Source organism: Bos taurus, chromosome 13 (assembly GCF_002263795.3).
Source record: "Bos taurus isolate L1 Dominette 01449 registration number 42190680 breed Hereford chromosome 13, ARS-UCD2.0, whole genome shotgun sequence".
Classification (NCBI taxonomy): Eukaryota; Metazoa; Chordata; class Mammalia; order Artiodactyla; family Bovidae; genus Bos; species Bos taurus.
Window position 1 is genome coordinate 46,031,282 of NC_037340.1, and position 12,065 is coordinate 46,043,346.

A 12,065-nucleotide genomic window follows, 5' to 3' on the forward strand; every position below is an offset into this window, starting at 1 on the left:
GTGTCGGACAGAAACCACGGGGACCCACAACAGCCCCGTGTCACTCTTGGGAAGCAAACGCCAAGGTACCCTTAGGACTGGACACCACTCAGAATGACAGAATTTCACCAAAGCTAGGAAGCAGGCAATGTTGAATGCCCTGTTTGCCATGAATCATCAGCATTACAAGAAAAGAAACGTGGCTGTGAGTAGCAGTGCCCTGCTAATGTGTAACCTACACGGATCCCGAAAGTAGTCACAGCGAGCACGTGTAACACTGTTTAAACTACTCACCACAAAGCCAGAAAAGCAGAATTCATGCCCCTGTTTTTCAGATGAGGAAACTGAGGCTCATAGACTTCATGTGATTTGCCCAGATTCCCATGGCCAGACTGACTCAAGTAAGATATGAACTTAGGTCTGCTTGGCTTGGAAAACCAGCCCCTGCCCAGGTTCTGGCCTCTACCTGCTGAACGCTTCAGGTGCGCCGTCTTAGGGGAGCTGGCTTGACTTTGCCCGCCACACTCATGTGTTTCTCCTGGGACGCACCTACACTGTCTCCTTCCTGTCCCCATCTTCCTCACAGGCTGCAATCCTTATCACTTTCCTTCTCCCATTCCTTCTGCAGAATATCTTTTAGGGATGTGTTGTGGTAGAGAGAAGGACTCTATAAGAGAAGCAGACACGAGGAAGTAATGAAGTAAGCGTGCTCCCCCAAAGCTGCTCCTTGCCCCACTTCTCAGCTCACCTGCTGTGCTGTGCGCTGAAGGGTACAGTCTGGAAGGTGAAAGGAAGAACGCGGCCCCATTTCCCAGGGTTGCACACCTGGTGTGAAGATGACTCTCCAGCACTGACACCAGCACATGGCCAGGAGTGCCCTGAACTCCCACCGCCACCCCCAAGTATACCAGGCGCTGGGCTGCAGCATGCTCACAGGGTGGGTTGGCTCAACCTCAGAACAGCTGCAGAGGTAGGTGCTGGTGGGCTTTGCCTCCTGCAGGGACGAGAGTGAAGTTCATGGCCCAGCAGGAAGGCAGTCAGGCCGGCTCTGCTGATGGTGCTCTGGACACCATGCCCACCACCATCCGATCCTGGGGGTCCATGGACCAGTGAGGAGGAGTTTTGTGAGACAGTACTGGCTCGTGTCAGTAACAGCACATCTGCACCTGCACACAACTTTCCACCGTCCCAACAATGTTCACAAACCTTGGTTCCTCTCGTTTTCTCCACAGTGCTTCCTTTGTCCAGAGTGGCAGGCTCCAGGGGATGGTGATCACAGCACAGACTGCCCCTCCAGGAACGTCCCTGGGTGGAGGAGGGGGTACAGAGGTGAGACTGCTTTTTGCTAACTTGGCTGGGCACTGAGAACATGAAGGAGAAAGCATGGGAATAGCTCCTGGATGGGAAGCCCCAAGACATCCAGGAAGCTGGGCAGCTGAGGCCAGCATGAGGACCCCAGTCTTCCAGGGCTAGGCTGCAAATAGCTTTCTGGGAAGATGGTTTTGATATGCTTTCTCTCTTTCACTTTCACTTTTCACTTTCATGCATTGGAGAGGGCAATGGCAACCCACTCCAGTGTTCTTGCTTGGAGAATCCCAGGGACGGAGGAACCTGGTGGGCTGCCATCTATGGGGTCGCACAGAGTTGGACACGACTGAAGTGACTTAGCAGCAGCAGCAGCTCTCTTTCACCCTCAACGAAGAGGGACCCAGGAAGGTGTCAGTCGTCCATGCTGTCAGCCAACAGTCTCTGCAGGCACACTCGCAGGCAAGTCCTCACCATCTTCTATTCTTCATGCTTCTCATTTCTGAGGGGCAGGAGCTGCTGTTCTCTGTGGAAGTGGGTGCAGAGGAGTGATTTTCCAGCACATGAGAGTCCTAAGAGCAAGGGCTGTTCTACTGGGTCCAAGGTTTTAATTAATAAAAGAATAGCACTGTGATTTGTGGAATGTAGCCATGTGACCTGCAAACACACATCTTGCATTGACAGGTGACAGCAGAGCTGGCTGTCAGAGGGCATCAGCTTTGTCATGTGCTGTGTGCTCAGATCTCCTCCACCAGATTACACTCCTGCCAGTATGCCTAAGTCCCTTTCACTGGGACTACCTCTGCTCCATGATGGGATCAGAGTGAGTGCTTTTTGCTCACTGTGACCCCCTCCCCTGCCGACATTACTCATATGTAGGCTCAGGTGGGCAGTTGGGAGGAGGGACCTTGGCTGAGGGTCCTGATGACCTTCCCTGGAGCCGGGGCAGAGATGCCACTGTCCCAGGAAGCAGCCACCCAGAGCCATCCATCTCCCCTATGCTGAACTCGGTAAAGAGCCCATGGGTCTTCCTTCTAGTGTTTTCTCAACTCTTTCTCTCCTGCCTTGACCAAAGCAGGGAATTATAAGGCAAGTTTTTAAACATTACTTCCATAAGTGATCAAAAAACCCTGGGGGTTAACTCGGTGTCCCTTTCTTTCTCTGCTCTATTTCTGGGCAGAGGCAAGGGAAAGAGCAAACTGAGGTTTCACAATATACACACAGCCTCGATCCCAGGTGAGGGATGAATCCAGGAAACCAAAGGCGGAAATACAATGTTTAGACTTTAAACCTTGGGTAGAGAATTTATACAGGCTTCCCAGGTGACTTAGTGGTCAAGAATCTGTCTGGCAATACAGGAGACACAAGTTCAGTCCCTGGGTTGGGAAGATCCCCTGGAGAAGGAAATGGCAACTCACCCAGCATTCATGGACAGAGGAGCCTGGTGGGTTACAGTCCATGGGGTCGCAAAGAGTTGGACATGACTGAGTGACTGAGCATGCAGGCACAGAGAATTGAAATGAAGCCACAGCATCAGCCCACCCGAGTCCAAATACCAGAAATGTATTCCTGACAAGTTCCCATCCCTTCCTTTCAATTCATTACGTTGATTAACACCCCAAACCATTAATTCCATCTGTGCTTCGCTTTCTTCCTTTCTTCATGCCATCACACAGCTCTCTGGGGATATGACAGTGCTCGTTTTGAAAATCACTGGTTCCAAGACAAGATTTGGAACATTAAAAAATTAACTCTTTGAACTGTATCAGTTTAAGACACAAAGGAAAATCTAGGATAGGGTGTGCATTAAGGAAGCTTTAAATAGTAGTAATTCTTTATGATTCAATAAAATACTAAGGTTTCACATTTCTGAAACTAGCAACTAAGGGCATTTTAAGTGTAAATGTCAGTTATTGAACCTATCTAATGTCGAAGAGGATTATTTCAGGTCGTCATTTCTCTCATCCTGCACAAACACTTAATGGTAGGATACCATACCTTATTCCAAAGGTCACAGAGACCATAAAACACTGATGTGGATGTGGTCCCACGGCTGGCAGCCTGCACGCTAGAAAGGAATGGAATCAGTGCTACAATTAGCCCAGAGGCAGGTTCGATGAGCCAAGATCATCTTAGACGGGGCCTGGGGTGCCCGTGGGACCCACGCCGTGCAGACCATCTTCTCAGGGCTCCTCTTTTCATTTTTATGTATTTATTTTTGTCTGGGTCTTCACTGCAGTGCTCAGGCTTCTCCTTGCGGTGGTTTCTCTTGTCACAGAGCACGTGGTTTGTGGTTCGTAGGCTCAGTAGTTTCAGCCCCGGGCTCCAGAGCACAGGCTCATAGTTGTGAACTATTAGTTGCTCCACAGCATGTGGGATCTCCCCGGACCAGGAATTGAACCCGTGTCTCTTGCACTGGCAGGCGGATTCTCTACCACTGAGCCACCAGGGAAGTCCGGAGGGGTGCTTTCATCATGGAGACCACTTTGGCTTGACAATTGTCCTCATCTTGGGAAGTCTATGGTTAAAATCAGGGCACTGTGTGGGGAGAGACGAGAGTAAGGCAACAGGATCCCTTTACAAAGCACTCAGCTTGCTTGTTCCTAATTCAGTGTTCCCAGCAGCTCTGCGGTGTCTTTCTCCTCATTTTACAGACGAGGCTCGGGAGGGTTCACTGCCTTTCCCAGGAGTGGGCACAGCACACAGAGAAGTAGAACATGAATCTGGCCTGTTGGTAGCAAATTCAGGGTCTTTCCTTCTCTTTACCAGCATTTTCTGAGTAATGTTCCGTTAAACATCAATACAGAACTCAAGTAATTTTCAGCTGGAAGACAGACTTTGGTAAATTAAAATTTGTGATATCGACCAAGAAAGAAAACTCAGCCAAAATTATTTGTCCCCAGAGCTCACATAGAAATAATTAGCAATCACAGAACATGGAACTTGAAAAAAGCAGATCTTTTGCAGATCTGCTTTGAAATCAGTAAGGATGCATTTGGTGTTCTCCCAAACTGCAGGCATGCCTGGGAGAGAGAGCAGGGACAGAGGGAGAGCTGGCTGTAGGTGCAGCATCGTGCCCAGGGCGGCCTCACACTCAGAGCCCTCCTCCAGGCTGGACCCCTCAGGCCCTCCCCTGCTGGCCACCCTGCTCCCACCCCTTGGACGAGAATGAAGAGTAGGGCGTGGGTCACAGCACAGGTCATCCCCACGTCTCCTCCACTTCCAGGTCTCAGGCCCAGTTTCCTTGATGTGAGTTATTTAATTTGAAGAACAATGGCTGAAGATGAAAGAGTGAAAAAGCCCTCTTGTGCTATTTCTCTGTTTGTGAAAAGTAATAATTTAGTGCAGTCTGTGATGAGGTCATGAGTTGGCAGACATAAATATGTCCAGGGAACACTCTGCTGCTTTTTTCTGCCTGGTGGAACTTGTCAGGGGAGGCAAGGGGAGCTGAACTAAACTTTGGATTCTACAAAATTCCTGTTCATTTCTGTGGGAGTTACTTGCTTGGGGAAACCTGTGAGAAACAAGTTAACTGTACTTTTAACTGGAAGTACAGATGTTGTGATCAAGTAAGGAGAGAACCCATGTGTTGGTCTCAACCACAGGTGCTGAGTCCAGGAGCCTAAAGGGGTGCACAGGGGGTGGAGGCACAGGAGGACTTATTGGTGTGAATGTGCCGCTCTCAGGCTCTTCACCTGCAGAAACAGACCTGTTCTTCTGTAACATTCTAGCCAGCCAGCTCTGCCTCCACTGCACCCTGAGCCTCCCTGACCTCAGAGGATGCAAGGACAACAAGGTCCCTGACCTCGGGGGACTCGAGGACAATAAGATCCCTCAAGAAGGCTTGCAGAAGTTCACAAAAGCTACCAAATCTCCAACTCCAGAATGAAAGTGAGCAGAGAAATATGGTAAAAACCACATTGGAACCATCCCCCCGGGAGCCCCCTTCTAACCACGATGACTTCGGCATGTTTCCCAAGTACTCTGAGCCTCAGCTTCCTTGAGAGTAAAAGAAGGATCTGTGAGAATCACACCAGAGTCGGTGTGAACTCAGTAACATGCCTGGGACAAGCGACACTTCTGGTCTAGGCCGGCTCCAGGAACGCTCGAACCACAGACCTGGCCCAGGTCCCTTGCGGCTCTGAGGGCCTCAGGAGGAGCAGACCAGACCACCACCCAGAAGCACTGCGCACCTACAGTCCTGAGGAGACCCGCACTGGAGATCTTGGGGTGCAGGGAACACCCCGGGGGCCCTGCCCTGCCTCAGTGTGAAGACCTGCTCCCCTCCAGGCCTGCCCAGCCCCCTGTCCTTGTCCAGCTTCCACTTGATGGCTATGCAGGGGCCGCACCTGACTTTCCAGGCAGCCCCCCACCTGCTGGGACCCCCACTCCTAGCTCCTGGTTTTGGCTCATATGGGCTGAAAATGGGCCAGCGGAGCCTCCTGATGGACTGGGGGAGGCGTGGGTGCCTGCAGCTCTTCCAGCATCTGTGTTTCCAGCCTCTGTGTTTTCACGTCTGTGCAGCAACACCAGCGCTAAGCTGTGCTGAAGTGACTAGAAACAGACAGGAGGCAGGGAGCTTCGTCTAAGGCATCCTGTGTCAGAGCATATGATGGCAAGCTCTGGTTCAGAAGCCTCCTCCATCCCCAGAGACACAGATTCACTGAGCTGCCAGGCCTGAGCTTGTCCTGCCTTCCCAACGGGGCATGACCTTACGCAAGTAAACAAAAACAGACTAGCCCCCGTCTATGCAGAATAATGTCTGCATAAATTATACCCCAGAACTTTCAGAAAGGTAAAGATCGGCCAAGATTTTCATCTTGACCAGCTTTTGAATCAGGATTCTAAGGATTCTAAGGATTCGGGACTAAGTGCTGAAACCCAGGTTTTAAGTGTGTGGCCTTGACTGCCGCCCTCTTGGGCTGGAAGCTGTAGTCCCCAGTGACCACATCCACTCTCCAACCAGGGGGCCAGGGCACCCACGCTTCACAGAAAGAATCTGTGATGACGGGAGGTGAGGGGGGGCTTGGTAAATGCAACCAGGCTGGAAGGTGCATTTGCTCGAATTTCTCCCCAAGGCATCTCCTCTTGGCTTCTGGACTAGTGTTTTGCAAAAGGCTACACAGGGAAAGTATGGGTTGGTACTGACTCCGAGTTTCCACAGGGGGAGTCCTACAGCTGCATTTCCAGACACAGTTGATGCTCTCAAATATCTCTCATGCTACAAAGAGTACGTGGGCGGGTGGTGCACTTCTCCAGGATTCATGAGAAAGAGCAGAAGAGGTGGGCTTGTGAGGTCAGCAGCAGGAAATGATTGAACCCGGCACATAGAGGGACCCTGGCGTGACTGCGTTTATCAGCCTGAAATGAGCCAGACACTTAAACGCCTAAGCGGGAAATACACAAGCCCCTCCTTTTCTGAGGCTAACTGGAAGAATGTGTGCACATTCTCTCAAAAAATTTTACCCACTGATTTACCAGATAATCACAAAGTGATCAGTGTCGCCAGTTGCTGTTGTACAGATTCTCAAGCAGGAGTAAAGGTGGTGATCCCCATTACACAGATGAGCAGACTGAGGCTAGTCTACACCACTCAGCAGAGGCAGAGCAGCGGGGCTAGTCTTGGATGCAGACACCCTCCTCTCCCTTCAGTCAGTGAGAGCTGAGCCAAGACCCCTAGCCCCCCGCGTAACAGCACATCCAAACTCCCAATTGCTTCCGATGTTCCCTAGAGGGAGTACTTTTTTCTCATATAAAGAAAATTATCTGGAAATTTCTAAGTCCATGAGGAGCTTGAAAAGGGTGTATGTAAAGTAGGAAATAGAAATATTTGTGTGCCATTTCTGCATCATCCTGTTAACGCTAATGACTTTTAGAGTGGATTTTTTTTTCCAAACCATTACTGTTATAATTAACAGCCTATGTGATTTAAATGCAAAATGCAGTGAAGATGACTGGATTATTTTCCTTCTTAAATCTTATGTTAGATTTTTAACGTTCCATAAGTATGGTCTTGAAAAAAAAAAAAACAAGATAACCCTGAGAAAAATTGTTCAAACCTGGTTCAATTTGCAATCTTCCTCCTGGTGAATATTACTTTCTTTCATCCGAATGTTACATTCGGTGATAAAACTATCAGATAAAAGCCCTCTCTGCCTTTCATTTCATTGTTCCCTAAATAGAGCAACCTACTGACATCCCTGCCTTAAAAATCAGGCTCCGACCAAACCCCCGCGTCTTTATGCAGCATTTCTTCCTTGCAGACGGAACAGCCAAGGGATGTGAAGGAGAAAACCAAACAAACATGAGGGTTCTGAAAAATGAATCCCCCTAAGAGGCTGTCTCCCGGGGAACTGCAAATCTTAGCCCCTGGCCGAGGAAGCGAGGGCTCGGTATTTCTTAGAGAGAGATTTCCCCCTTGACACCCGGGTGTGCGATGGATTAACTAGTTAGAAACTGGTGAGAGGCGGGGTCCCTGCGCCTGAGAGCGCGGGAGCCGAGTGCCCTGTCCGTGCGGCCGGGCGGGAGCAGGGCTGGGCTGACTCCTCAGTCCGCTGCCCCCTCGGGCTTCTCGCAGGGAGGCCGGCTCGGCCCGCGCCCCCTCCCTCCCAGGCTGGCCCCTTCCCTTTCCAGCGCCCCGGGCAGCTCCGCCGTCCAAACCGGAGCTGAGTTTGCTGACAGGAGCGCACGGGCTGGCAGCGCTGATGTCAGAGCCGGCGGACGGCCGTGATTGGATCTAATTAGACTTCGCAGCAGCAAATAGACAGGCTCCCTGCGTGATCGGCTTCAAAGTGGCTGGTGCCCAACAACTAGCAGAGGTGCCAAAGTAGAGCCTGCGCGCGGAGCCCAGATTCGGGGCGGCTGGGGCGGCGGGCGCTCCGCGGTCCCGGCCTGTGCGCTTGGTGCGGGCTCAGACCGCCGGCTCTGCCCGCCTGGACGCAGGTGACAGGGAGCCGCCAAAGGAGACGGTGACAGCCTCCAAAGGAGACGCCAGGAGTGCGAGAGCGCAGCCCCGAAAAGTGAGCCGGCCCCGATCCGCAGGAGCGTCCCCGGCGGCCGCGGCCGGAGCCGGAAAGCTGAGAGTGTTGGAGAGAACTCCCGCCCGGGTCCACTCGCCGGCCGCTGCCATGGCATCGGTCCTGGGGACCAGCAGAGCGTCCGGAGGGCTGAGCGGTCAACTCAAATGCAAGTCCAAGCGGAGGAGGAGGAGGCGCGCCAAGCGGAAAGGTAAGGACCGGCTTCCGCGCCGCCTCTCGCGCACTCCCTGCGACGCGCGTCGCTTCTGCGCGCCCTGCCCGCTTCTAGCGGCCTCCCTCGGGATGCTGGGGCGACGTGGCCGGGGCCCGCCGAGCGCCCCGCTCCAGAGTTCAGGTGCCTCCGTGAACGCCCAGGCTTCCGCAAGCCCGAGGGGGTGGCCAACCAAGCGGGGGCTCCCTCGGAACGCGGTGCCCTCCGCGGCCTCCGGCACGGCTGCTGACCGTCGCGCACAGACGCCGGTGCCCAAGGAAACGCTCCCCTAAGCCCTAAGCGCCCCTAAGAACGAGGAACGGACCTCGCGCCAGCTTCTCCATCCCAATTGTCTTGGAGGCGGGAGTGGGCAAAACCCTGGCAACCGCCTCCCCACGCTGGGTGACAGTTTCTATTCCGAGCGGTGTCGGCTGTTTTGTAAACACGGGGACCTGCAGCGAGAACGGGGTTCGTCCGGGGGAAAAAAGCAGAAATTAATGCATGAAAAGAGAAACAAGCATCGCAGCTCGTTAGAGATGAGGAAAGCTGCGAACCAGGAGGGGAGAGGAAGTGTCTGGTGTCAGGTTTGAGCCTGGCTCCCCAGGTTCTGGGAGACAAACGAGCCCCCGAAGTTAGTCGTCAGGTGGGCAGCCCAGGGTCCCCTCGGGGGCAGGGCGCAGCCGCCCGCTGCTCCACCAGGAGGACGGCCCTGGGCGCCGTCCCGCCGGTGTCTGTCCCTGGAGGGTGGCCGGAGCCCCCTCGGTGCGGCCGCCTCTTGCCCAGAGAGTAACTTATGTCAGCCGCCCCTTATCATGAGCCTGCAGGAGAAAGTTCAGTTATTATTTGAAATGTGTTGGAGTTTTTTAAGTGACCAAAGAGCCCTAAAGAACAGGGGGAAAGACACAAGCATCGTGTGTCAGGTTTCCCGGTTTCTCTGCTGGAAGATGCGGAGTTAGTTGTGGTTGAACATGTACCTCCTTCCCCAAGAATCTTCATCCTTGCCGAGGCCTAAGATAAGTTTCTGCTCCATCTCCTCCTAACTACTTCCAAACGGTCCTGAGCCCTTCCCGACTTCTTCCTGTAGTAGAAATTAACCAGAAGGTTTGAAGGAATAAATGCCAAGACATACAGCCATTCATTATGATTACATGTCAGGGTGGCAGGGAGCTAGGTGACAGCTTCTAGGAGGGCTTCAGAGCCTTGGTGTGGGGGGTGATTCTGTAATTCTGGCTTAACTCTTGAGCTGCTGCAAAGAATGCTGGCTACTCACTTTGTTCCCTGAAAATTTTACTCCGAAACAGATCTGGTCAATGTCTTCCAAAAATAATGCTAACAGAAAGTGACAATGATATTGAAAAAAAAAATCACAGAATTTAATGAGTATAAATTTTAAAAGTAATGAAAAAGAAACATTGCCTTTTACGCTTCAAGTGTTCATGTGTTCCAGTATTTTTATTTAGTATATTTAAATATTAAAATGGAAAAGTATCAAACAATATTTTACAACAAAGCAAAACCTATAGAAAGAAAATAGAAGCTGATGAACACTCATGTATTTCTCCAAATTCATTTTTTGTACCTTTAATTTAAAGGCAGTCATGTTAGCTTAGAAGGGATTCATTTTCAGAAAGGAAAGCAAGAAATCTGAAGGAGGACTTCATTGGCTATAAACTATGACAATTCAAAATAAAATTTTACGTGAAATATTTATATGCTTTATTTTGAATATACCAAGTCTCTTAATTTTTATAGCCAAAAATGAAGTAGGAAAAGGTATTCAGAATGTGTGTACTAATTCTGGTTACTTGCAAATTTATCTGTGGGGCGAAGTTTCTTATGTCATCTGCCAATAGCTTATCATGGTGGATGAGTCAAATCAAACCTCTAAGTGTTCACTTCTTAGGGAAAAGTTAGCAGCATAGGTGTGTGTGGTCAATGAAAAGAAAACAACAATTACAGAGCTCTTTATTTGCATTTTCCTGGGAATAGATGAGTCTGTATATAATTCCTAATTATTACAGATGCTTTTTTCCCCTCTTCTATCAGGACAGTGGTGAATTTAAATTATGTTCTAATATTCATGAGTTTTAACAGCAGAAATAGAATAGAATAGCCTCAACTTTTAAGCTTATCTAATAATAAAACTCTGTATCTGTCACAATTTAAAGCCCATGTGTGTATGGGTGGCTGTTAAGGAATTTTGATAAGGCTCTATAGAATACTAAGTAAAGCCAGTGATTATGAGTACACAGAAAGAGTTCTTTTTCTGTGTAAATGAATAAATTAAAGTAAATGTACATTTTTTGCCAGTGATAAGCATATTTCCACCTATTCTCACAAACAAGAATTATTTTGTTTGCATCATAACTTTTAGTTTCCCAGAGCTGCTAACCAAAATGCTACTGGCTTCTATACAAATTCTCTAAACGTGGCTTTCCTGAGATTTCTTTCTTTCTTTTTTTTTTTTTTTGACTGTTAAATTGCCCTTTATTCTTTTTTTTTTATTTAAATTTATTTATTTTAATTGGAGGCTAATTACTTTACAATATTGTGTTGGTTTTGCCATACATCAGCATGAATCTGCCACGGGTGTACACGTGTTCCCCATCCTGAACCCCCCTTATGCTTTTCATTGTCAGAATAATCTATAGGATCTGAAATAAAAGCTCTGTAGCTATAGTATAAGTGTGGAATTGACACAATACTCCCATTTATTATTACATAGGATTCAGAGCCTTGGAAATGAAATTTTTTTTCCTGTAGGAGATATTTTTTAGTCATGATACCACACAGAAAGCAGTCTGTATCATTAAAAGTAAAAAAAAAAAAAAACTTAGTCTCAAAATATGACTTCAGGTATTAACTAGGCATGACCTGCATTTGTCTCTCAGGTAAACTTTTAAAAAGACACTAAGCAAGCCTCCCCACCCCCAATCCTCCTGTTATTTCATTAGGACCCAGTGCCATCCCTTTTTGCATTTTTCTCTCTGTGTTATTTTTTAGTTGGGACTTTATCTTATAAATTGTTTATGGATCTTTTACATTTTCTGTACAAACAATAAATGTCAAATTTTGACTTTTTATGCAAAAAAGAAAGGCAGTTTTTTGAAAAGCTGAGCGAAGGACAGTGTTACCATCTCACTTGCACACTGTGGTTCAGGACGGTCATCTGCTCGGTAACATGTACACCCACACTGTGGTTAAGGACAGATCCTTCCCCTGTCACATGTGAGCCCCATCAGCTTCTGCTTTTGTCTCGTGCAGAGACTTCCCGGAAATCCTGACCGCACGTGTAGTTTAGGAGACTTGCCTTTTGCCTCCCACATGGAGCACCCTCTTAGCCAGTTCCTCGTGGAGAATCCTGGAGGCCGTGCTGGGCCTTCCAGTCCCGAGTGAGACTGTGTGCAGGTCTGCACGCAGCCTGTTCATGCTGGTCTTAAAGTCATGCCTGCACATGTTACAAAAGAACTGAAGGTGTGGATATTGTAAAAGGTTGTAAAAGGTGCATATTTTAACCCTGAGTAGTAAAGGCAAAGGTGGAAGGTTTCTTAAAT

The 12,065-nt window shown here is 49.2% G+C and overlaps 1 protein-coding gene across 3 annotated transcripts in view; it reads left to right on the forward strand.

Annotated features, from left to right (window-relative positions):
- Window positions 1-7,975: 7,975 nt before the first annotated feature.
- The window catches only part of ADARB2 (adenosine deaminase RNA specific B2 (inactive)), a 233,427-nt gene continuing 229,337 nt past the window's right edge, over window positions 7,976-12,065 (forward strand). For 2 of the 3 annotated variants that reach the window (XM_059892614.1, XM_059892615.1), the window contains exon 1: window positions 7,976-8,511. In XM_059892614.1, the coding sequence (XP_059748597.1) occupies window positions 8,412-8,511 (100 nt within the window). In that variant the 5' untranslated portion in view covers window positions 7,976-8,411. The remainder of the gene's footprint in view (window positions 8,512-12,065) is intronic. The other variant, NM_001192588.3, reaches the window with a different exon arrangement.